Here is a 25,590-nt window from a genome sequence, read left to right on the forward strand (position 1 = left end):
AAAGAATGGACTTGAGTACTTAAAATTTTTTTTAAACAATCCGTATTCATTTTACAATTTACAACCCCGACAAACACCTCCCTCCACACTTTAGACCGGTATAATTATAATACACGGCTAAATCACAAATATTCATTACAACATTTCATGATGTACAGTAGGTTTATCCTGTTAACTATTACTTTAAACAGTACATGTAATCCAATTGACAGTCTACAACTGCTTTCCAGGCAATAAAAAAATATTTACTAAAGTGACGTGCAGCGTCTTTCCCTTATAGTATAATACAATGTATGTTCTTTCTGCCTTTTTGTTAAAACCCAGATGGTGGGATACAAGTTCTTATTGCATTAAACCCCACTTTGGGTTTGAATCCACGTAAGTAGGGGATTCCAAATTTTCAAACCTTTTCTACGCTAGTTACTTCCTTTTAAGTTTATAAACGGCTGTTTCCAACATATACATAGCTAACAATCTGGCGAGCCATTGTTGAAATCCCGGTTCGTTGGAATCCATCCAGGCAGATTTAATACACATTCTTAAAACTGCCATAGCAATAAAAATCAATTCATGTCCCACTCTTACAAGATTAGCTTCATAGTCTTGTCAGAGTTCATTTTCAGGCGGCTGTTCGTCATCCATTGGGCGATGGCTTTCATTCCTTCGTGGAAGTTGGATTTGGCGGTGGTGGGGTCCTTGGTGAGGGAGAGGATCAGCTGGGTGTCGGCCCATGTGGTGATGTTGAGGTTGTGCGATCTGGCGATGTTGGCGAGCGGTGCCATGTAGATGTTGAAGAGCGATGGGCTGAGGGACAATCCCTGAGGTACGCCGCAGATTATCTTGGTGTCTTTAGGGCGAAATGGAGGGAGGAGGACGCTCTGGGTTCTGCTGGTTAGGAAGGAGATGGTCCAGTCCAGTGCTTTGTCGCGAATCCCTGCGTTGTTGAGGTGTGAGTCGAGGGTGTGGTGGCAGACAGTGTCGAAGGAAGCAGAGAGGACCAGGAGGATAAGGGCTGCCATTTCTCCGTTGTCCATCATGGCCCTGATGTCGTCGGTGGCGGCAATGAGGACTGTTTCGGTGCTGTGGTTGCTTTGGAATCCCGATTGGGACGGGTCCAGGATGTTGTTCTGTTCGAGGAAGGACAGTAGTTGCCTGTTGATGATCTTCTCGATGACTTTCGCCAGGAACGGGAGGAGGGAGATGGGCCGGAAGTTCTTGAGGTCCTTAGGGCCTGCCTTGGGTTTCTTGAGTAGGGCTTTGATCTCTGTGTGCTTCCAGCTCTCCAGGAAGGTGGCGGTCTCAAAGGAGCTGTTGATGATCTTGCGGAGATGGGATACAATGGTGGAGCTTGCTTTGTTGAAGAAGTGGTGCGGGCCCCGAGATTTTTTGAGATTCATGTTTGAGTAAATGGAAGAGAGTCGGAATTGATCGGATTGGTTGCTTCTTTCCCCCACTGGCGTTCGATCCTTTGAAGACCTGAAAAAAGATTTTACTTTAGATTGGCGGGATTTCAGTATCTCCAGATTAGAGATTTTCTGTTACGGAAAGGCGGCGGACGGGCCAAATTTGAAAAGTTGGACTTAAATACTGTAGTGGCATATCCACTCGTGCAATATGCCCTCACCTGTGGTATAGTGCACCCTGCTTTAGGGCTGTAAGGCCTACTAGACGGATGACTTACCTAAACCTGCAGGCAGTGCTGGCTGGCATGGCACTCAGGCAGGGTGCAATGTCGAATTTATTGTTTTTCCCCTCACAAGGGCATGCAAACTTCAGAGCTGTGGGATGGTACAAATGAAGGGATCACAAGGGACCCACTTCATCTCACAAGCCCTAGTTACCCAGGGTACCACTTGCTAGGGACTTACAGGGGGTAGAAGTACCAATTTGGGATATGTTTTTAGGGAAGACGCACTGACCGGCGGCATGGGGGGCCCTGGCTAAATTTAAGGAGCTTGAAAATTGCTCTCATAGAGACAATATAAGAGTATAGAGCCTATCAGACGCAGAGGGCACAAGGAAATCCACCTAAAATAATGCAATTGGCCCGCAATAAATGACAAGCTACCTTTTAGGACTACGACTGTCAACATTGTCACTACCCTACAACACAGGCAATCGATAAGACCGGTTACTGACAAACTCAAAGCAAAAAAGGTTAAGTATAGTTGGCCGTTTGCATACACCGTGGAAGGAAGAGCATATGTCACCAGTACACTAACAGAGAAATGCGAATGAAACTTTGGGAATACTGTTGCATGAGAGCTACCTGAGCAAGAGACCCCCACACTGCGATGAAATCTGCTACCTTGTGGCACCATGGTCACACAATGGATTAAAACCAAAGCACCAATGCGCCGAGAGTCCAGTCAATAAGACAAAATTAAAACTGGATCATCCATCTTTCTGGCCGTCTTGCCGTCTATCCGTTGGACTTCAAATTCCCACTTCTGCAAGGTGGTACAAAGAGCCCCTGCAATCTATGGACATTTAGCTCTCTTCGGAAAATGGTTGGTTGTGGTGAGGGCTGAAGGAGCTGGTTTCCCTCCTCTCTGAACTGGGATGTCATTTGTCGGCTATTTTGAGATATGGCTTTAGGGGGCGGACATACTTATGATTTGCAGTGGAACTCCTGAGGGAAGTAAGGGTTTGCAGTGTGAGGGTGGGGATGTAGCAAGCAGGATGCCTACAAGGCAGAAGTGCTGTTTGTATGCTCTACGCTATACCTTTGACGCTTGCCTATAGATATACTTTTTAGAATTGCATGAACAAACTCTGTTTTATTTATGTTTTAATCCTGACGCATTTGCACGATCTTTCAACTTGGCACAGCATTTACTTACACATTCTTTTAAAATACTCGCTAACACTTTTTAGACTTGTATAGACTGTTTTTACCTTTGACAGACCCTCTCTCAGCTGGTTCTTGGTTCTGTCGCCCCTCCCCGGTCCACCACGGGTGACGTCCCGTTTGAGTGGAGGGAGGATTAGGCGACTTCCGATCCAAGGGAGGTTAGCGGTCTTGTGGCCGTTTTTCCCCTGAATAAAAACTGGATGCCCTGCTCGACGCGCAGCGGACACGCGCAGTGGGCATGCCCCGCCGAAGTCAAGACTGTCTACATCCGGAACGCGGCCAGGGCCAGAAACACTGCCGTTTTAGGACCAGACCGATCTACATACATTAGAGAAGAACTTTTAGCACTCAACACAATAGCTACTATCTGCCTACACATATAGAAAACATTAAAGGTCCTTTCTCCTGCCTTGCATGTAAATATACGTGCAACTACATAGCTGAAGAGACTGTACAGAACAAGGGGGAAATACAATCCAAGCAGCTACTCTGTGGCCTGATAAACGCTAGATCTCTAGTGAAAAACGCTTTGCATGTCCATGACATGCGGAGTGTTTGGAACTTCGATTGCCTATTTGTTACGGAAACATGGCTAACGACATGTTCCAACCCTGATATAGAGGAAGCGCTTCCTTTTTGGTTATACCATCTCCAGACTGGATAGAAACGGGCAGAAAGGAGGTGGCATAGCCATAATATACAAGGACCACCTGAAGTGCTCCATCTCTGATACCATTGGACTAAAGGAAGCAGAAAGCTTCTGTTTTAGTTTCCAATTAGATAGCCGTACCATGTTTGCATGGGCCCTGATTTACAAGTCTCCGGGCTCCTCCTGCAAGTTCTTAGATACGTTGGGCGAAAGCATAAGTTCCTTAGTTTCCAGATATTCAAACTACACCTTGTTAGGTGATTTTAATCTACACCTTGAAGCAGCAGGTATACCGAACACCAATTCCTTGTTAGAAACTATGAATACACTAGGGCTAAAACAGATGACAGAAGGGGCCACTCATCAAGCGGGACTCACCCTGGATGAAATATGCACCAATGCAGCCAACCTAATCACCTCTCCTCCAGTGGCCATTACTTGGTCAGAACATAAGGTAATCCCTTTTAAGCTTCACCTTAAAAATGTTCAACAAGGAAAAAACCCTGACAAACCAGGTTTCACACGGAAATGTAAAAATTTGCTCTCTAATCCTAATCTGCAGAACATAGCAGAAGCTGAAAAACCTATTCTCACGGGGGAGCCCTGAAATAGACAATCTATTTAATGGATGGATGCTATCAGTGGCTGACACTCTGGCTCTCCTAAAGAAAAACAATAGAAACAAAAGGTCAGCTCCTTGGTTTACCCCTAGTTTAAAAGCCTTGCAGGGAAAATGTAGAATACTAGAGAAGCAATGGCGGAAAAACTACAAAACAGAAGACCTGGTGATTTTTAAATCAGCCCTCAGATCCCACCACCGTCATATTAAAATAGAAAAAAGACGTACTACTCAAATTTAATTAATAAAGCAGATCATCAAAAGACTATTTTCAATATAGTAAAAACATTTACTAATCCTAAAAACCTAGAATCAGAAATCCCTCCCTCACAAGATCTATGTGATCGTATCGCCAACTTCTTTGATAATAAAATTCTGGACTTCAAGAAAGATTTTACAAAAACACTCACCCAAATGCAAAAGGTTCAGATCACAGGAAAAAGAAAAAAGGAACTGATGTTTTAAGGAAATCAACCTAGAACAATCTAGGCAAGTTATTCTCTCCTGTAAATTTGGCTCGCCTTTTGATCCTTGCCACCTACATGCTCTGGTGGATACTATCAACCCATCATTAATCAGATTATTAATGCTACTTTCAGACTAGCAAAAATTCCCGAAGCTGGAAAACCGCTGCTGTGAAACAGCTTCAAAAAAAGAAAATTTCAGATCCCACGACCCTTTCCAATCTCAGGCCTATCTTACTGTTGGCATGTTTGAGTAACATCGCAGAGAAACTTGTTATCAACCAACTCAATGATTTCACGCAGGAGGCCAACATCTTACATCCCTAGCAATCTGGCTTTCGACCGGGTCACTTAACCGAATCAGTACTGCTGCACATCACTGAATCTCTAAAATTTGCTATGGATCAGGGAAAGAATGCGGTTCTGGTTCTGTTAGATTTGTCAGCGAGGTTTGACACGGTCTCTCATGATATTCTGAGAAACAGACTTGCATGCAGTGGAATCACTAACAATGCATTGGCCTGGATTACATCCTTTTTTTAGAACATAGGCAACAGATTGTAACACTGGGATGCTAGAGATCGCTAGAAAGAGGGCTGGCATCAGGGGTCCCTCAAGGATCGGCCCTGAGCCCAACTCTTTTTAATCTTTATATGGCACCACTGCTTTATCTGATGGACACTTACGATGTGGAGTGCATCGCTTATGCAGATCACACTCAACTGATCCTTACACTAGATACAAATTCGACAGTGGTTGAAGGAAGATTTCACCACTGTCTAACAGCAGTGATGGATTAAATGAAACTAAACCATCTGAAATGTAATGGCTCCAAAACAGAGATTATGCTGTTTGGCAAGACCAACGTTTTCAGACCGGACCCATGTTGGCCATCAAATTCGGCCCCACCTCTTATTACAGTAGACATTGTAAGGAATCTGGGAATATCATTTGTTCACACATTATCCTTCCACAAGCAAGCCCTTGCTGTGGCAGGTACCTGTTTTCAAGTAATAAAAATCCTCAGAAATGTTTTCGATCTTCTCCCAATGCCAGCCAAAAAGATGGTGGTAGCAGCCTTAATTCTATCCTGTCTGGACTACTGTAATAGTCTTTATGCAGGAACAAATAAAAAAAGTCCTACGAAGACTACACGTGGTCCAGAATGCTACAGCGAGGCTGGTACTCAATTTGCCTAGCGGCGACTCCTCAGCAACAGCACTAAAAACCCTCCATTGGCTGCCCGTCCATAAGAGGGTTCTTTTTAACGTTCTGACCATCATTTATAAAACAACAAATACTGGACCAGAATATCTTCATGTCAGAACTAAGCCATACACCACTCAACGTATTCTACAGTCAACTTCAGAGGAAATTTTAACAACACCCAATTTTAAAGTTAAAACCAGGGTTGGAAAGACACTGGCGGCCATAGGGACCAAAGCCTGGAACTCCTTGCCAACTCAACTCAGACACACACAAGCTGAACTCAACTTTAGGAAGTCCTTAAAAACATGGATTTCTGGTATTCCAGATAATACTGATTGGTCTCTTCTCTGAAACTCTATCATCTGAGTCTGTGCCAGCTCCTTCTCCTGGTAGGTGCCCTTCCTCTCTGCATACAGCACCAAGATACTCCTTGGAGTGAACGTTGCGCTATATAAAAGCTCTCTCATTCATTCATTCATGCTGAGGTATTTGTCACTCTCCTTGCCTGGGTGTTCCTATGAGTAGGGTGAATTCAATCCAGAACTCCACTTGAGTCAGGGGACGTTCCTTCCTCCATGCCACTTAGTTATTACACCTTTGTGGTCTCGGACCTTAGACCACAAAATATTTATTTATTTGGTTATGGTTTTAGTTGATGGTTTTGTAAATTGTCCACCCAGACACTGTGTGCCAACAAACATCATTTTTAGATCCTGGTACCAGTAGAGTCTATGTTCTTTAGAGATTCCCATTGTATGGGAAATGGCATATCCCCAGACTCGCACATCAGACAAATATGAGTGACTGCACCATGTGGAAACAGTTTCCAATGTAATAATGTTATCGAAGGGGCAGTTGTTAATCACCCACAGAAACGGTCATCACATCAAACTAAAGCACAATGGTAATTGCGACACAAAACTGTATTTATGTTCTCAAATGCCCATGTGGCTTACACACGTGTTGTCTGTGTCTTGCTATGTATGAACAGTTTGAAAATCAGTCACTTTAGATCAAGTGAAAGTGTTATTAAATTCCACTTTCCAACTTTACAAAGTTTTTGTATTACTCTTTCCTAGTTAACACATCTAGAAGCTCAGTGAAAGAAGAGATTGATTGTCATGAGTTACATAGTAGTATCTCATCGAGACATCTAGCTGCAGATTCCTCACCTTTGAATTTCCCAGGCGTCATACTGGATCCAGAAGATTTTTCTTCAAGCAATACCCTTGTGTGCCAGTAGGTGGTGTTGGACTGCTCCTCGTGTTGTTGGTGGTGTTGTCTCCGCAGTTGTGATGTCTGTGTCACCTATGTAAGCGCCACCACAACGCGCTGACGCCAGTTCCTTTCTTTCTGCGCCAGCCAGTGCAGATCTGTAAAGAGAGCTACCCTCTGTCACTTTTTTACTGGCTTTTTTCTGCGTTTTGTTGAATATTTTTTGATGTGTCGTTTTTTCCAGCATGCCAAAGAAGACTCCTGGATTCAAGCCGTGTGGCGCATTTCTCTGTGCCATGCCAGTATCGGATCCAGATCCGATTGGTCTTTGGTGCCTGGAGCGCTACCACAACTCGAAGTCGCACTCCGACTGCCGGACCATGGCTCCGAAAGCTTCGGGGGAGCAGTCCCTAAAGCTGCTTGTGGCCCGGCGCTCGGCACCGCATCATTCACACGGGAGGTCTAGTTCTCGGTCCATGTTGAAAGTAAGGTCCGGCACTGCCCTGGGGGTCCTAAGTCCTCGTCCTCCCACTTGAAGTCCTCAGGTAAGAAGCATAAGAAACCCAAGAAGTCGAAGAGTGCTTTGAATTCTCCCTGTCGGTCGACCGACGTAACAGAGGAACCTTGAAACGCTAGGCTTCGTACTGCCGAACATGCGCCTGGGTCAGCTCCGTGATTCCCTGAGTACCCAGAAGCCACCCACCTCAAAGAATTTTCTGGTGCTATGTGCCTCATAGTTAGGTAGCCTGATCCTCCGAGTGCGCCTTCATGCCCTGGAGGCTCCGAGGAGGCTCTACTGGGTTCTGCACTGGCAAGCTTCCCTGGCCCGAGACTCCTGAAGCCGTTGGTGCCCCTCGGCAGTGCCAGCACCATTCTTATCCCGACAACCCGGAGAAGGATTGTGCCTGCATCGTTGAGTCCGGTGCCGACAGAACTCTTGGGGTCCTAGATCGGTTCCTCAGCCTTATTGAGAAGGGCTAGGCATGGAGGAAGATTTGGAGGGGTCTCTGGATCATTTACAAGACTAGCCTGAACACAAAATGGACTGGTATGAATAATTGGGTGAGGCCAGTGGACTGGGCACCTCTCCAGATTCTGGCTTGCTTTCTCCCCCTACTGTGGCTACGTAGGAGGGAGCTTCACATGCTATGGTGGTAAGAAGGGCAGCTGATGTCCTGGACCTTCAGCTCCCTTAGGTGGAAGTCAAGGCGAACATTTTGACAGAGGTTTTGCAGCCAGGGGTCTCCTCCTCAGAATCCCTCCTGCCATTCAAAGAGGTCTTGACTGATGTCCTTCTGGGAACCTGGTCCAAGCCCAGCACAGGGGCTCCTGTGAATTGGACAATCACCCGCCGCCATAGTCCTGCACAGGGCGACCCAGATTTCCTCACTAACAGCCCTACATCCGAGAACTCGGTTGTCCGAGCCTCTATGTCTTAAGGCATGTTACCTTACGCATCTCCGGACAGGGAATTCAAAAGGCTGGATATATGGGGTAAGAAAATCTTTTCTTCTACCAGCCTTGCATTGCAGTCAATGAACAACTCATGCCTGTCGGCTGTTATTCCCACTCCCTGTGGGAAACAGTTTTGCAAGTGTTGCCACAAGTCCCATAGCCGAGTCACAACACAATATTAAATCACAATATATCAATCACAAAAGTGAGTGAGCTACAATGTTGGGCTATGAACGAAAAGTACTTCGAAGTACATAAATAATAAAAAGGTGATGAGAACTAACTCTAAATTCATGCCCAAGGTAATAATTTAAGTTTCACATTAACCAAACTTTCCAATTTCCTGTTTTTTTCAAAGTCTAAAGACACTAGCAGAAAGAACACTGCACTAGATATCGGGAGGGCTATCTTACATTGCGTACAGGCCGCTAATGACATTAAAATGTCAAAGTTTTTCAAAACCTAATGGAATGGATCCAGTTGTTTTATTCAGTGGCAGTTATTTTAATTTAATCACATACTACATCCAGCAAGGCAGGAAGTTGGCTCTTCTGGCATATAGGTTACATCATCATCTCATTAAAGGTCATATGCACAGCTGCAACATGGTCCTCCATACACACCTTAACTAAGCACTATTGTCTAGACCAGGGGCGGCTGGTGACATTTGAAGGTGGTGAGGCGTGGAGATCCGAGTTGAATGCCCCGGGGGGTGAGGGGGCTCGGGAGGGTTAAACTGACATCTGCCAAACAGAAACAATGTCTGATGCCTCCTTTCGGCTGCCAAAGCTCAACTCTGCGCGCACGCAAATCCATAAATTAATCCACCCAAGCCACGTTCGGGAATTTCTGTACTGTACTGTACACGCGCGCTACTCTAAGACTTTTGCACTGCAGTCACCACCAAGATTTTTCACATTCGCACCGCCTCTCAAAACTCTAATTAAAGCCTGGCTAGCGCGAGAATGTAATAGCGCAGAGAAAGTAAATCATGAAAAAGATCATTTAGTGAGAGAAGAGGGCACGCTTGGCATTGAGGCTGTTATTTACCCCATGCAGGCATGCCATATCTGTCAAAACATAATTGAAACTGTGAATGTTATGCCACATCAATACTGTTGTTCCGAGTATTGACAGCACAGTTATGACGGTTCCCTCAAGAGGAAACCAACATTTTTTAATTATCTTTGGCTCAAATTTAATCCATTGACGGAAGTCTAGGGAGTAAACGAGCCTCGGGTACGAGAGTCTAGGGTGATGGGTAACTGTAAGTCTAGTTAGATACATAAGCCTGGGGTAGCAGTACATAAGTCTAGGGGGACAGGTGATAGGTGCGTATATGGGGTACACAAATCTGCAGTAAACAAGTTCAGGGGATAGATAAGTGTAGGAGGATACTTTGGTACGAGAGTCTGGGGTGATGGGTAAGTCTAGATAGATACATAAGCATTGGGGTACACAAATGTAGGGGTACAGGGGATAGGTACATAATTATGGGGTATAAGAGTCTTGGTGATAGATAAGTGTAGGCGGATACATGTGTGGCGCCGCGGCCAGGGCGACTGACTCTGGAATCTGGGGATAAGGGTTCGATCCCCGGCTCCGGCGGCAGGTTAGCCCAGCACCATGTGACTCTGGGCAATAGCTCGCTTAATCTTCCCGACGGCCCCCAGCGCCTAGAGACCCTTACGGGTGATTGTGCGCTTTACAAATGTGGACTTTACTTTACTTTACTTTACATGAGGTTGGGTTTAGACCATTTGTATTTATATATTTTAACTGTTTTGTATAGTGCTAGAAAACCACGGGTATGAAAGCGCTTTACAAGAAACAGGGAGGTTTACATTTAACAAAACCTAGATTGAAGAGGAAATCACAATGTCAGGAGGTCATGGAGGCAGGAGTGAACGGCTGAGAATGAATGAGTTACCATAGGAGTGACTGTAGAAAAGGGGGGCAAGGATGGAGGGAGAGCGAGACAGGGTGAAAGGGGAGGGGTCAATGCGGATACTGGAAAGGGAGCTTAGGGTACAAGACTTCTTGGGTCTGCTCTTGGGGAGCGAGAGAGAGGCTGGGGGCAGTAACTCTGGAGGGATATATACATCGCATCGTAAAGCATTTTTTAGGTGGAAAGAATATTATTACAACCAGGGAGGGAAGCCTAGAACTCGCGTGCTTTTTGCCAAGTGACAACAACTCTGCAATTGATTATTATATAGGTAGCTCAGAAAATAAATAAAGCAGACTTACTCCAGCTTCATTATGGATCGCCATGCCCCAAGGCTCGAGAATGACTACGTGTGAGAGGCTGGAGGGCGAGAGTGTTCTGCAGTGACTGTGGCCGGTGTCTGCCCTGAACAATGCACAAGCTCCCGCCTCCCATTGTCCAATCAGGAGGCCTGGGACTAGCGCGAAGGCAAGGGGAGTGCTCCGGTTGTTGCCACCCACTGCCCTGACCCTTGCCATTGATTTCAGTGGCGAGCTGCTGAAGACGCCTGGGGCGCAGCATAGGCGCCCCATTTGAAAGCAGGCATTTTCCGATTTTTTTGGCTACTCCCTTCATGATGACATCACTCTTGCGCATGTGCTTCCAGGGCGAGCAATAATCCTTGCCCCGGCCAGCACATGCGCAGGAGGTCTCTGACCTTCTGTGACCTCGTTGTCGCGTCCCTTGAAGAAAATAAAACAGATTCAGACAGAATTTAATTTGCGATCGACACATAGGGCAGTGAGCACTTCATTTGAGGCTGCTGCATTGCGTATGGTGTCTCTCTTGTCTTCCTCTCCGATCCCCGATCCTCGTCCCGAGGCTAGTGAGGCAACGCCCCATGCGTCCCTAAGCACCAGCCGCCACTGGAGACATTTAAGCAAGCAAAGAAGGTAGCACATGTGGGACAGTCTGTAATAAAACATATATTCAGTACTGCTCATCCTGAACGCTCATCTGTATTAGAGGGAAGAAAGTGATATGTAATCTATGCAAAGTATGTGGCTCTAGAAGAGGTTCGCATTGCATAAGAACCTGGTTATTTACATGCAATAATAGATTTGCAGCATGGAACAGTTCTATATTTACATTCTACCACACCCTGTGCCCCCCCAACCTTCCTGTCAATGGGGGGAGGAAAAAAAGCAAGTGCAGGAATAGGCTGCAAGGGCAAAAAGAATATGAAAATTTGAGCAACGAACCTGGGCTTTGTGGATATGCTTAGTTCATAGACTTGCCCTGTGCTCCATCCTCTGGAAAAAACACCTAAATAAGACAGTGTTTCTAAACCCAACAACTAGAATAGTGGAATTATGCAAAGCATGCAAAAATGGAAGAGGTCCATGCTGTAAGGCTATTAGTACAGACAAATAACCATTTGGTTACGCTTTGAACTGCTTCTTTGTCAAGCAGCTAACCTTACAGAGAATCCTGAGCCACCTTGGATGACTTCAGTAGAGCAGATGTGCGGTCCATCATCAGAAAGGCCCATGAAAAAAAAACTACAAGTTGCACAGACTATCACACCCAATTAGTTTAGAGGACCCTATATTTGTTTAAAACATGCATTGTTTACTAAAAACCATTTCACAAACGCTACACAGATAGGCACCGCTCTGCAAAAAGTATTAGAGTATTAAGGGGTTATTTAGAGGTAGACAGAGTAGGAGATTCAACAGTAATCAGCTTATCTCCACCCTAACAAACCAGCAATTCCTCCCCTTCATTCAGAACCACTGAGACTGCCAGGTTTCTGGCATTGGTGGCTCAATTGGTTCCATCATGAGCTACATTTGCTTAGAGATCCATCCACCATATGGCAACAATGCTCGCGATGATTCACCCAACAAATGGAAGTTGGGTTATACTTATATGACGGAAGTTGGCATGGTTGACTGCATCTACTGTATGCTCTTTCAGCCGAAGAAAATCATTACTGTCTTAAGGCTGCCTGAGAAGGTGCCCTGGCCTAGTGAGGCGTTATTGTGAAGACATTGTTTGAGGGCCTTACTTTGCAGAGATAGATGAGAGAAGCATGCTATCTTTGTAGGAGGTGAGTTAAGAATGTTAGATAGGTCTCTGTGGGAGATGGTGTTAAAGGATGAACAGTCATCACCTGCACCCAGCAGCCACAGTTAGTGGTGTCGCAGCTGGGTATAAGCGAGGACAACAATAAATTGATAATGTTATATACGATTTTGCTGATTTTCTCCACGAAGAAAAGGCCTGATGGCTGATGGTTGGATAGCAAGTGCTGGGATTGGATTGACACAAAGTTTGACAACCTTAAAGAGGGCTATGTTTTATTTATTTGCTCTGTTGATGGAGGTCTTATGCTAAGTGGCTTTAAGTATGGTAATGATGTATTGACTGTTAGGATGGAGTGCTTTCACAAGCGAAATAAGGTCTCCTGGCATTTTAACCTTCATTTCTTCTCCTGTCTTCTTATGGTGTGCTTATTTTTAGTAAGTTCTCAGAGTTACCAGGGTGCCGGCTGCTTAGGCTTGGAGGCAATCATTTTAGAGGAGCATAGTGTTCTACGTGATTCTTCAGAGTGGTGTTGTATATATTTTGATGGTTGTTGACATCTGCCGAGGGCTGGCAGTGTTTGAGTAGGCTGATTGGCTCTTTTTTGAGTTCTTCTAGATAGGTGTCCATGAAGCAGGGAAATGTAACGTCATTCTTTCTTTGCTGCCCATGTGTGGGGGAGTAGCTTGTTTGTTGATGAAGGGACGGCAATCTGATCAGTCATTTCAAGGAGAATGGGGTGGTTACCAGTTTAATTTGTGGGATGTAGCGAGGAGGAGTCCCGTGTGTTGCCTATGAGTGAGTTGGGTTGGTGATGTAGTGTTCTATTGCTAGGTTGTTGAGTAGAGATTTGAGGGCGTCCTTCCTGGTTGTAATGCTGATTGATGCCTCTGAGGAAGGTGTGGAGGGGAGTGTTGGCTGGAGGCAGAGGTGATGAGGCCAGATATTTGTTTTCTGTGAAGTGTCTGCAAATTCCAGGTAGTCTAATCTAAGTGAGTAGAATTCTACTGCTTTATTACAGTTACAATTTTCAAAGCAATTAAAGAAAATGCTGAAAAGTATACTTGATGTCTTGGCAGGCATTATTATGATAAATAAATTTAAAATGTTGTGAAACCAGCAATTGCAAGTGTTTGCAAGAAGAGTGTGACATAATACAGAAGAAGAAGCTGGATGACCATAACTCCGAAACAGTGGTGCTTATGCTCACTCCGTTTTCATCTTATGTTAGACCTAAAAGTGAGAGTGTGGGTGTATGTGTGAGGGCTTGCTTACGCGTCTGTCTCTTTAGTGCTCTTCTCTGCCACAGTAGTCAAAATAGAGAGGGGGCAGAGTAATTCCAACTGACATTTTTTATTGATTCAAGGCCAATCATAGTTAGTGGCAACACTTTTTAATGGCTGTGCACTATTCTCTTTATTTGACTTTATTTAAACTATGTAGATCTAGTCTGCTGCTCTATAATTCGAACCACTCAAAATATAAAATTCTTTCTCAGACCCATTAATCTATGCTTTTTTTTATCTGAGAAAAAATTGAAATTCCTTTTTGTCATTAATATCTTAATGTGCCGTAATATCTCAGTGCAGCTTAAAATCATTTGATAGTTTTAAGTGGCTTACCTTTAGTTATATCTCCGTTCTCAGAGTTGGTCTTGACTGCACTTTACTGCAGTTACTCTGCAACAACAGTTCACCTATTCACTAAAACACTTAGGGCTTAATTTATAGTTTGGCAGATGGGTTACCCCGGCAAAAATGTAACGTATTACCTTTCTGCCTAATTACATGTGCATTATATCTAAGCCTGGGTGATATTTAAATTCTGCAGCAATAATTTGCGTAGTTTTGTGAGTTTCATGTTAGTCTTGTTTAGCAAAATTCCACTATTATGCTACTTTGCTTAATTATGTTATTTGTGGTAAAAATGTACTATGAACACTCAAACAGCAGAACGCCAGTGACTGTTATCGTGGTGCTGTTTTTTTGGGTGTATTTTTTGCACAAAATGTGTTATCTAAAGAATTGATGCTAGGATTTTTTTGTGCTAAAATATAGCGCTAAGTGACAGATTTACATTTTGCAGAAATGTGTAATTTTCCCAAAATGTCATGTTATTGTGCAAAAACACGTTATATGAATTTCACACACCCCTAATTATATCCTAATGCCCCAGCTCTGTTTGCCATGGCCCTTCCTTGTGCCGCATCACAGCTGTTTAATGTACCAGGAGGCAACACAGAAAAAACAGACTCTGAAACTTGCCATTCATATCAATTTGACCAAGTACCTTTCTTTGCAGTGCAGTGTTGTTTATTTAAAATGTTTAAATCCGACTTTGTATGTACGTGAATATTTATATCTACATATACTTATTATACAGTGGTGGTCACCACTGTGTATTTGTTTGGTCAGAGTTTCCGTAGAAGGACTGTTTCTTTTTCATTAATAACTGGTGCCATTTGACAAATCTTCACTATCACAAAAAAAGTTCATCCACTGGGATCTTCCCCGTGGGCTGGTTCTGCATATGCGTGGTGTTATTGCCAGGGCGAGGTCGACGGAGCGGAGGTTTCTTTTGGGGACGTGGAAAGATACTCTTTTGTTGAGGTATTTGGGTCCAATGTCGTGGAGGGATTTGTAGGCGTGGGGGGGGCTACTTGAAGGTTACTCTCTTCTCAACGAGGAGCCTGTGGAGGTCTCGCAGGTGTTGGGTCATGTGCTCGTGTCGTGGAGTTCTGAGGAGGAGTCGGGACGCGTTGTTGTGGATGGTCTGGAGTTTGTGGAGGAGGGATTTGTTGATATCGGCATAGAGGGAGTTACCGTAGTCCAGTCTGTTGGTTATGAGTGTGTGGGTGACAATCTTTCTGGCTTTGGGGGGGGGATCCACTTGAATGTCTTGCGGAGTGAGTTGAAGCAGGTGGAGCTGATGGCATTGATCTGGCGGGTCATGGTGAGGGAGGAGTCTAGGATGATGCTGAGGTTCCGAGCGTGGCCCGTCATTGTGGGTGGGTTTCCGAGGGCAGATGGGCCCCCAGGTGTTGTCCCAAGCAGGGGGGGGGGTTAGTCCAAGGATGAGGACTTCTGTCTCCTCCGAGTTCAACTTCAGGCAGCTGTTGCTCATCCAGTTTGCGACGTCCTTCATTCCTTCCTGGAAGGTGAGTCTGGTGTCTTCATGATTCTTAGTGAGGGAGAGGATGAGCTGGGTGTCGTTGGCGTAGGATACTATACTGAGCCCATGTTGTCTGACGATTGAGGCAAGGGGGGCCATGTGGATGTTGAAGAGCGTGGGGCTGAGCGATGATCCTTGGGGTACTCCGCAGTTGATCTCTGTAGGTTTGGAGAGAAAGGGTGGGAGTCTGATCCTCTGGGTTCTGCCGGTGAGAAAGGAGCGGATCCAGTCGAGGGCGGTGCCACGTATGCCGGTGTTTTGGAGTCTGGCTGCAAGAGTGCGGTCGGAGACGGTGTCAAAGGCTGCGGAGAGGTCTAGCAGGATGAGGGCTGGGGTATGGCCCTGGTCGAGTGGCATGCGGATGTTGTTGGTGGTGGCGAGGAGGGCTGACTCAGTGCTGTTACTGCGGAATCCAGACTAGGAGGAGTCGAGGATGGCGTTCCCTTTGATGAAGGTGGTCAGCTGGGCATTGACATTCCTCTGAGTCTGTGTGAACTTTTTGCACTGGAACAGCTTGGCATCCACCTGGGACATGATTTGCAGATGCTGCTTTCTCACTTGGGTCCTTGCTTTCCTTACTCGTGACTGAAACTGATAGGCAAGTAAAGATGTAGGATTTTGTTTTCTTTACCAAGCACACCACATGCGCAATGAGTGCTAAGATTCATTGGTATAAGAGCTATATGCAATGTACTCCAGAGGCAAATGTTAGCTAAGCTGCAGGCCTGTGATTAATCCGTTTTCATATGTTCATATGTTCAAATGTCTACACAAGTGGTGGCTGAAAATAGATGTGCTTACCCACCATGCACTAATAGGTCAGTCACCACCAGTCGTTCTACTTTCTCATTGATTTGAAAAGTTTTATGAGACAATTGAGCGACTATGAACTATTGTAATTTAATTTTTCAGTGACCTCTGATATTTTTACACCTTACTTAGATTTTAGAAAATTCTTGTCCTTTTTCCATGGTATGGGATGCATGTTATATTTATTCCATCTTTTTCACTGACTTTAAGACCATTAAGTTCTTTGTATTTAGACTGTTTTCTTTTTCTTTAATTGTTTTACACATGCCACATGCAATTTCTCCGAGTGCTCCTTGCTGTAAAAGCCATATTACCAAAGATGAGCTGAGGGTACTTATTACAAAAAACAGCAAGCGTCTCTTTACCCCTTATAGGAGCTCAGTTGCACCTCACATGAGAGACTGAGACTACTCCTTCCCATAAGTTAAAATTCAGATGGAGTACTATTCAGTACCACAAACATCTAGTGGGGTTTAAACAGTAGCATTACATTACTTTATTGTTTAGGGAAAAGTCGATTTTCTCAGAATCATTGAGTTTTGGTGGTTCGCTAGAGACCGCCTTAATTGCCATAGCTGGTTTTTGCAGACAGCTTTGTAACCAATAGTTTCAGATATATACTTGAGTATGCTTGATGGCCTTCTTGTATATTTCAATTCCATGCTTCTGATTTGATGGCTGTCCTCCCGATTTTTGTATTTGTCCTGCCCGAGCTGTTTTTAGGTCACCCCCCCCCTCCCTTTTGATTGATTCAGTGTATCCTTCCATTGCTGGTGTCAAAAAACGATTTTCATTTCTGATATCTTTTTGTGTTATTTAAATTTTAGCATTTGATGGGAGAGTTTTTCTCTTTCGCTTTTTCCTTCTCTTCCTCTGTACCCAACCACTCATCCTCAGTTCCTGTTACCCTTGCTCCCATTGACAACCACTCCTTCATATTGCGCATTCCGCCTACTTCGTCTCACTGTCTCCTCACTGCCTACAATTCCAGATAGCTGTTATTGGCTTTGCTAATGCTTGTAAAATTGTTCAGGTATTAGCAACGTCAGTAAAGGAAGGTGGCCATCTTGAAATGTTTATTTCTGTATTTCCAAGATAAGTCATGTAGCATATAGACGCAGCATAATGGCCATCATAGAAGCATAGAAAATAATGCTTCAAGATGGCGGACAGCAGCTGTTGCCAGTGCCTGTGATGCCGTTTTACAAGCAGTGGCAATGCAGGTGCACATTTTCAAATGTTACTTTCTCTGCTTCCAAAATGGCAAAAAGTTTGAGTTCACTTGCTTGTTAATGGCTATTTTTGGATTGTAGCTTAAAACAATCCAAAATGCCCCTCTCCTGTTAAAGCTTTTCCAGTTCTTGCGCAGCATTAGAAAATATTGACTTTGCCAATGCTTGCACAGCATTGACAAAACTAGTACTGTTCAACCATCAAGCATTGGAAAAGTGAGACCAGTCGGCTTTGCCAATGCTTTTTGATACGTTTTCTGTATGCTATGCTGTGCAAGATCTTTGCCTACTGAAGGCCTTTCAGCTCCAACAGTCATTGTTAATGTAGCTTGAATGGCTTGCACACACTGAGTCTCAGAAGAGGTTCCTTGAAAAGCAGTCATGTTAATAACATATGTCCCTGTGCAGAATATGTTGGGCCACTGTTTCACTGTGGAGAGAGGTCCCTTGCATATAAAAGAAGAGTGCAATAATCTCCACAGTGAGTACATTGGTGTTATCAGACCAGTGCATGGTCCCATTTCAAAGGTGTAAAATCAGTAAAGATGGAGATAAGTGACAGACTAGAAAATAAATGTTCACTACCAGATGGCGAAGGTAGGCTTGTGATAATTTAGGACGGGTCAGCATTAGAGGTTATGGTACTAACAGAGCAGGCAAACGGCAATTCTTTATGGGAGTTTCTAGGGATGTCTGCAAGGCAGTGTTGAGGATGGCAGTTGTGGAATGCAATATGAGCTGATCTGTTCAATCCTACTCAGAAATAGTTACAGATGTTTCTTTTCTCTTCTACAGAGAAAGAACTGGAAGAGAAGATACTTTCAGCTCGATGACAACTTGATCAGCTACTTCAAAACCAGCACGGTACTGTCCTTTCTCTTAGCACACTTTTTTGAGACTTCACAGCTTGATGTTTAATGTGGTTGTAGAGAGGAGAAATCTGAATGAAGAGATGGAGGCAAATAAACTGTAAACCTGATGCATTGATTAACATACTGTTATATGGAGCTTTATGGTTTAAATCCTTTCCACATATTTCGTGCCACAAATGACAAAGCAGGAAATACTGACCGAAGTCAATCCTTTTTGCTATTTTTTCTCTAGTACATTCTTTTTTCAGCTTGGTTAGGTTTTGCTTCAGTACTCCAACCGAGTCTTGTGCATAGAGTAATTGCAGTAGCTGACCAGCGTAACCTCTGTCTTTCGACGGACATTTGGCCCCAAGGAGGTGAATCTCTTGAAGCATTGAAACAGAGGGGAGAAAGCGGCGAGTGTAGCGCAACACTGTGGAACATTGTGGAACATTACACTGTAAGGAGTCATGGAAGGACATTGGATGTCAATGTGGACTGAAGCAGGGAACCCACTGGTCCTGTGCACTAAGGAGGGCAGAGCTTTACAGGAGAGGAGTCTAAAGTATTCAGTGTCTGTTGCCATTTACACATTATCAGGCCAATGCTACAATTTAAGAAAGAAACAAGGCCTAAACGGAAAGTATAAACCAAAGGTGGTGATGGACGGAGCGTTGACCATACAAACACTCACCCCCCAGTCAACTGATCTGGGTTTAATCCATCACCGTTCTTTAGCTCACTCCGCCACCCCAGTTCAGAAATGGCCATATGCAAATCAGTCTGACCCTGTGCCTCATGGGAACAGTCCAGCCCGAACTGCCAAGCCATGTCTTCCCTGGACCGGAATCAAGCTTCCCAGGACCGGTTTCTGGCATTACAGCCGTCTTCAGCCGGGCTTGCTTGACTCCAGTGGCAAAGTGAGCAAGGGACTCACGTCTGAGCATACCCTGCCAACTTAGGGCGAACAAAGAAAAACCAAAGGTGGTGATGGACGGAGCGTTGACAATACAAACACTCACCCCCAGTCAACTGATCTGGGTTTAATCCATCACCGTTCTTTAGCTCACTCCGCCACCCCAGTTCAGAAATGGCCATATGCAAATCAGTCTGACCCTGTGCCTCATGGGAACAGTTCAGCCCGAACTGCCAAGCCATGTCTTCCCTGGACCGGAAGTATAACAGTAACATTCATGTATATTATATTCAACCCCTTGTCTCCCCCCCGCCACCCTATTCTCCATGTGAGTGCGCTGTAAACTCTGTGTGTCAACCTGCCTTCTACCCCCTCTTCCCAAACAATCTGGTTCCGTGAACTCAAGCATTCTTACTCCCAAAAGCAGTTATTCCATTCCACGTTGGTCAAACCATCACCTTGCCGGCATTCTATGCTCTGCCTCAACCCTGAGCTTTTATATCGATCTTACTAGAAAACACAGAGTGGGTGATCACCTATTTGGGGGGTTTGAAAGAGTGAAGAAGGGCAAAGCTGCACAAAAGTACCATTGCAAACTGGATCGTGCTCTGCATTAGCAACTATGCATTGGTCAAAAAGAAGCCTCCTGAAAGGTTGCATGCTCATTCCACCAGAGCAAACGCTGCAAGCACTGTGTTGCCACACGGAGATCCTGCCCTGGACAACTGCCCTGCAGCTATGTGAGTGTCCCTCCATCCATTCACAAAGCATTACTTCCTGACAGCCAGGTTTGCCGTGAAGGGCACTTCGCTTGCATTGTCCCACAGGATGTTTTGAGTGGAGCCTACTCAGACCCACTGCTGAATAGGTATTGCTTTGGTATCTGTTCTAAAGGTGAGAAATCTGTTGGTAGAAGTCTACCAGAAGAAGTTGTTACTTATCTTTGGCAACACTCTAGTAGAGACTAACAGCAGATTTGTCACCGACCCTCCCAGCCTTCCTGTTCTGTGAATTAGGACTCTATCCATTAATAGGATCCCATGTCCAGAAATATGCACACTCGTCACAACCACTTTGCTATTTGGACTCGGGATGTTGGGGCATAATGGTTTCAAAAACAGCTGACATCAGCTCATGGGAGTGGTTCTATATACGCCATTTCTGGAGCAAAACTGCGTCAGGGTTGAGCTGCATGGCACCACTTGGCAGTGTGCAGAGATACAGCAAATCAGTTTCCGGATCCATTCTGACGCCTGGGGAAATATTCCAAAGGTGAGGAATCTCAAGTTAGTCTTTTCCAGAAAGAGCATTACCAAAGGTAAGTAACTTGTTCGTCTCGCTAAATGTGAATGGTGTTTCAATTTGTTTCCAATTCACAACAAAAAGGTCAGAAGGGAGTCTAATCCTATACACCCATTTGACTGCTCTTGTCCCCTTCGTTGTACCATCTCACAGCACATTCAATCTTTGAAACTATGTACTGTAACTCCAAAATCTTTAGTGCAAATTCCTACTGTATAGGCATTTGTCCATCCAAATAGTGTTCATTTTGTTCTGTTTGTAGCCACTGGCCTTACTCTGCCTGAAGTACATTTTGTCTCTGTTTGGATGGCTAGCTTGTTCCGACTTTAGCAAACACTCTTTCAAGAGTCCTGGAAGATCCCTTTAAAAAGGTATGGTTTTGGGAACTCAAAGTAGATTCTTGGGGCCTGACATTTTCACTTCATTTTCACTTGTAGAGCGAATATTGAATCTCCTGCATCAAGTCTGTCTACATATTTCTGGACATGCCATTACATAATTTTGGATTTCTTTACACTGTTAGGCTTCCGGCATTCTGCATTCATGTAGCCTTCTTTACAAAACTGAGAGCTGGAACTATTCAGCAAGATATAGCTCAATGGTTGTATAAGTTTGTAAGAAATGGGGTTATTAGTTGTCCAGGATGTGAGTATCCTAGAATGCCTCCACCTCTGTCCCAGCTATCCGGCACAGCATTCTGGGACAATCCAAAATGACACATCAAGTTTTCTCTGTAAAGAGTTTTTTTAGGGCCTCTGCTAGCAGACATCACTGCCAGATACTTTTTCACAAAATGTTAAAGAGCAGCCCCTCCGGTGTTGGCTCCAGACATCTGAGCTTCCTCCTTCGTTCAGATGGCCTGGAGTGACCCACCCCAGATGCAGTGTGACAGCTAATTTTCAGATGCAGATTTTCCACAGGCGGCTGCTCTCTCCCAGGAACTGGGCTAAGCACTGATAATTGCTACCTTTGTGTGGGGAGGGCTTTGTTCCTCTGATGGGAGGCAGAGTAATTAACTTGGCCAAAGAGGTGGAACAAAGTCCTGGAATCTCAATATGAGCTGAGCAAGACAAATATGACAATTCTTGACCACCCATAAGAGGTATGTGTGGGTTATTGGCACTTTCAAAATCTACCTAAGGATGCATGTTTTACCCTAGTTTAACACTTCGCTTGAGTGAGTAGTCCTAAGTGGAGTGAAACTTCACTGTACTGCAGATTTCATCGGTGTATAATACTGTGAAAGGACTAAAGATTTTCCAGCAAACCCTACTTGCCAATATTTGAAAGCCCACTAATTATAAGGCCTAACCTAGGTCAGCACTTATCCTTGCAGCGTATCTTCTGTGCCTGGTTAACTGTGCACAATTAGTGGGCTGTGCACGACGATAGTCTCACACGCTCAGTCAGCGTACATGCACACATGCATGTGCACACATGTTTACATCTACCTTGCCTACTACCTCTCACCCTAGCTGCACCTGAGCAGCTTTATTTTAAAAGAAGACACTGGTGGTAAACATGCTCAGTCCAGTTACTGTGAAATTACAGTGAGTGAAATGGTGGTAATGCTTGCCCACAGTAAAGGTCCAAACACTGGGTGATCAGAAGCGCACAATTGGTGGAGGAAATGGATAGAACCGATTTGCAAAGCAGCCAGTGGAGCTAAAGTATCTCATGGGGCACTCCTCAGTAAAACATGTATTCATTAAGGGCAGTTTTGATTTCAAATCTTTTTATTTTCCAGAGCAAGCATCAGGCAAAGGACTGAATGTTACACAGCGTTAAGCCTACAACCCAATCAGGGCCGACCGCGTTACTAGACAGTACAGCGCTAGCTTTAGAAAGCCCCACACTCAGTCCTATTGTACACAGCGTTTCGCCCACAACCCTTGGAGCCAGCCGCGTCATATGATATCAAGCACAGGCCATTCAGTCTTGCAGAAAAAGCCCGACCCCTGGGGTCAAATACAAACAGGCAACTAGCCTAAATGGAATAGACGGACCAGCAAGGTCCAAAACCCCACAAGATATTGGAAAGAGAAGCAGTAGGACAGAGCAGACAGCGGGAATAAGTAAAGAGGGAAGAAGAGAAGACAGCCAGAGAAGATGGAGCGTGCGCAGGGTGGAGGCGTCTACGGACGTCAAGTTCAGGCCAGCATTCTTAGCAACTAGGGCTTAATGCTCGGGGGTGCCTATGGTAGCAGCCTATCTGGATCAGGGGGGACAACAGCGTCCTCAAATAGACGCAGCGTCCGGAGCTTAGCAGGTATGTGCGCGCATGTTTAACGGCACATATATATTGTACTAGGGGCCGCCAGACAGCCTAAAAGCGCGTGTCCCGGGCTTGCAGCCGAGCTGTAAAGAGCTCCATCGTAATAACATGCCATAAGCGCACGAACCAGGCCGCGATTGGAGGGGCTTCAGGCTTTTTCCAATACAGGGCTATAAGCTGCTTGACTGCTCCCAGCATTTGAAGCGCCAAAGTCCAATCGCTCCGAGTCAGTGCCCTAAGACCGGCAGGTTTGATACCTAGTAGGAGTGTGCTTGTGGCTTCAGGCAGAGGGAACCCCAACACCCCCCTGATGTGGCTTAAGACCTCCTTCCAGAAGAGGGTCAGCGACGGGCACGCCCACCAGATATGAATAAAATCCCCCGTTGCAGACCGGCATCTCCAGCATGTAGGAGAGGAGCCAGGGAACATCTTGTGTAGGCGCTGGGGCGTGTAGTACCACTGGGTCATGAGCTTATAGGCATTCTCCTGCTGTGGGATGCTACAATGCACTTTGGGGATATCCTGCCACAATGTCCGTACCTGGTATTGACTGCCAACGTTGCTGATATGGATGAGAGGGTGGCGTCTTTGGATGTTGCAGGATCTGGTATATCCGTGAGATCACGCCCTTAAGGGCAGTTTTAATATGTTGTTTATCTCCTGCCACCATCTGGTCACTTTCAAGAAAGTAATGAGTACAAGAAAGTTAATAAACTTCAACTGAGAACTTTTGCCATTGGCAAATACTTCAGTCTAAAATAACTATGTGAAAACGTGTTGTAGGATGTGTGACTATAGATACACATGCTCTGTATACTCCTGCCATCCAGTTTTAGCCTCAGGCGGTTGCAGCCAGTGTTTCTGCAAAGAAGTCACTGAGTCGCCAGGTCTTGGTGACTCCTCAGTAGTGAATGTACCTGGGCACCATCTCCACTATTTTGCTCCGCATCGGGGTTGACCATGCCCCGGGCCTCGATGTGTTTGACGCTAACCAGAGCTTGCTGCCTTTCCTTCCTATCACCAAAAAGATATTTCGATGAGTAAGCAGTTCCTTCGAGCTTCTTTGCTTGAACCGCTCCAGACAGTCATCGAAGAACCGGGGCAGCCTCGCCCTTTTGGGCCACCCATCCTCCTTAATGACACCGGAGAATGAGGGCACGCACAAGGTAGCAGAACTGAAGCCTTTCAAGACATTTCCTCAGTGCTACTCAAAGTAGAGAGACAGGTGGTGGGCCCACAACAAAATATGGCAATCATCCTCAGAGATGCAGGGCATCTTTAGCAAGGCAGACACGCTTGGCTCTGACGAATAGGAATTTAGATAGTCACCAGACTTTCTGTCCCACCAACCCAGCTCCGAGATCATCGGATCCAACTACTCGGAGCCTTATGAAGAAGTTGTTCAAGAAGAGGAAGAGGCGCCTGAGGAAGTCCCATCTACCTATGTTGACCCCGGTTCTAACCTAAAGACAGAGACGAGTGTGTACAGTCCACACCAAAACCTCTTCTAAGACACATAAGCGGATGCACATCGAAGCCTAGAACTGCCCTTCTGGAGGTCAGCCATTGAGCCCCGTGCATAAGCCACTGTCGGTTTCGTGTGCGCCACTGCACTTGTGCAGTGGTCAACACTGAAGTAAGGTATCTGAGCCGATAGGGGATCCAGCCAGAAGCCTCAACCCTCATTGGCCGACGACTCGTAAAACATGTGCCGGTCCTGACGTTTCGGAGTTGACACCTCTGACGAGGCCAAAACCGGCTTTTGCAATCTAAACCCCACTGGCTCCAAGGCCATCCACAGCCAACAGAAGCTAGATGAAAGGCAACTGCACATTATCATCCACACATGCACAGGCAAGAGCTCTGCTTCAAAAAAGACTTTGCCTAAAAAGCTCAGACTCGCCTTTGAGGACACTGCACCGCAACTGCAACCACCCCCCCAAAAGGCCAAGGGACAAGGCTGTTGGCCCTGCTCCTACTCCTCCTCTGCCTCGTCACCTCCTCGTCTTCCTCCTTGCCCTCCTCTACCACCTTGTACGACTTCCCACTGGAGCGACATAGGTAGCTCTAACCCCCTACTCTCTAGCAGAGGATTTTAGTGCTCCAGTCAACCCTTAGCCCACCGTTGATCCGTGAGAGGTATATGACGTGAATCCTGTCGGGACCCTGAGCATGTCCGTGTTATGGCTACCCCTCGAGACTCCATACCATGGCATCATCCAACATGAAACCACCTACCACACGGTGGATTTCTATGTCACCCAGGAGGATGATGAATTTCTGGTGGAGACTCTCTCCAGAACAGAGTGCTCCCTCCAGTATTTGCCTATGCTCAAGGTGATGGAAAAATATGCCAGTGAGATCTTTAAGGAGTCTTTGAAAAACCAGGTGGTAACACCCGTGATTGAAAAGTTCAAGCTGTCACCCTTCAGATCCACTCTACATCAGGGGTCACATCCCACTGGATTCCCCGATTGTATCCATCTCTCCGAAAAGAGGGCAGCCAAGGCCAGAGGTGACGCCCTTCCTCCTGGCAAGGAGAGTAGGTGAATC

At 45.4% G+C, this 25,590-nt stretch overlaps 1 protein-coding gene across 4 annotated transcripts in view; it reads left to right on the forward strand.

The window, feature by feature from the left end:
• Positions 1-25,590, forward strand: part of PLEKHA1 (pleckstrin homology domain containing A1) — a 486,448-nt gene that overhangs the window by 246,418 nt on the left and 214,440 nt on the right. For all 4 annotated transcript variants that reach the window (XM_078643947.1, XM_078643949.1, XM_078643950.1 and 1 more), the window contains exon 8: positions 18,489-18,557. In XM_078643947.1, the coding sequence (XP_078500073.1) occupies positions 18,489-18,557 (69 nt within the window). The remainder of the gene's footprint in view (positions 1-18,488; positions 18,558-25,590) is intronic.

This window comes from Lissotriton helveticus, chromosome 5_1, assembly GCF_964261635.1.
Source record: "Lissotriton helveticus chromosome 5_1, aLisHel1.1, whole genome shotgun sequence".
In the NCBI taxonomy this organism is placed as follows: domain Eukaryota; kingdom Metazoa; phylum Chordata; class Amphibia; order Caudata; family Salamandridae; genus Lissotriton; species Lissotriton helveticus.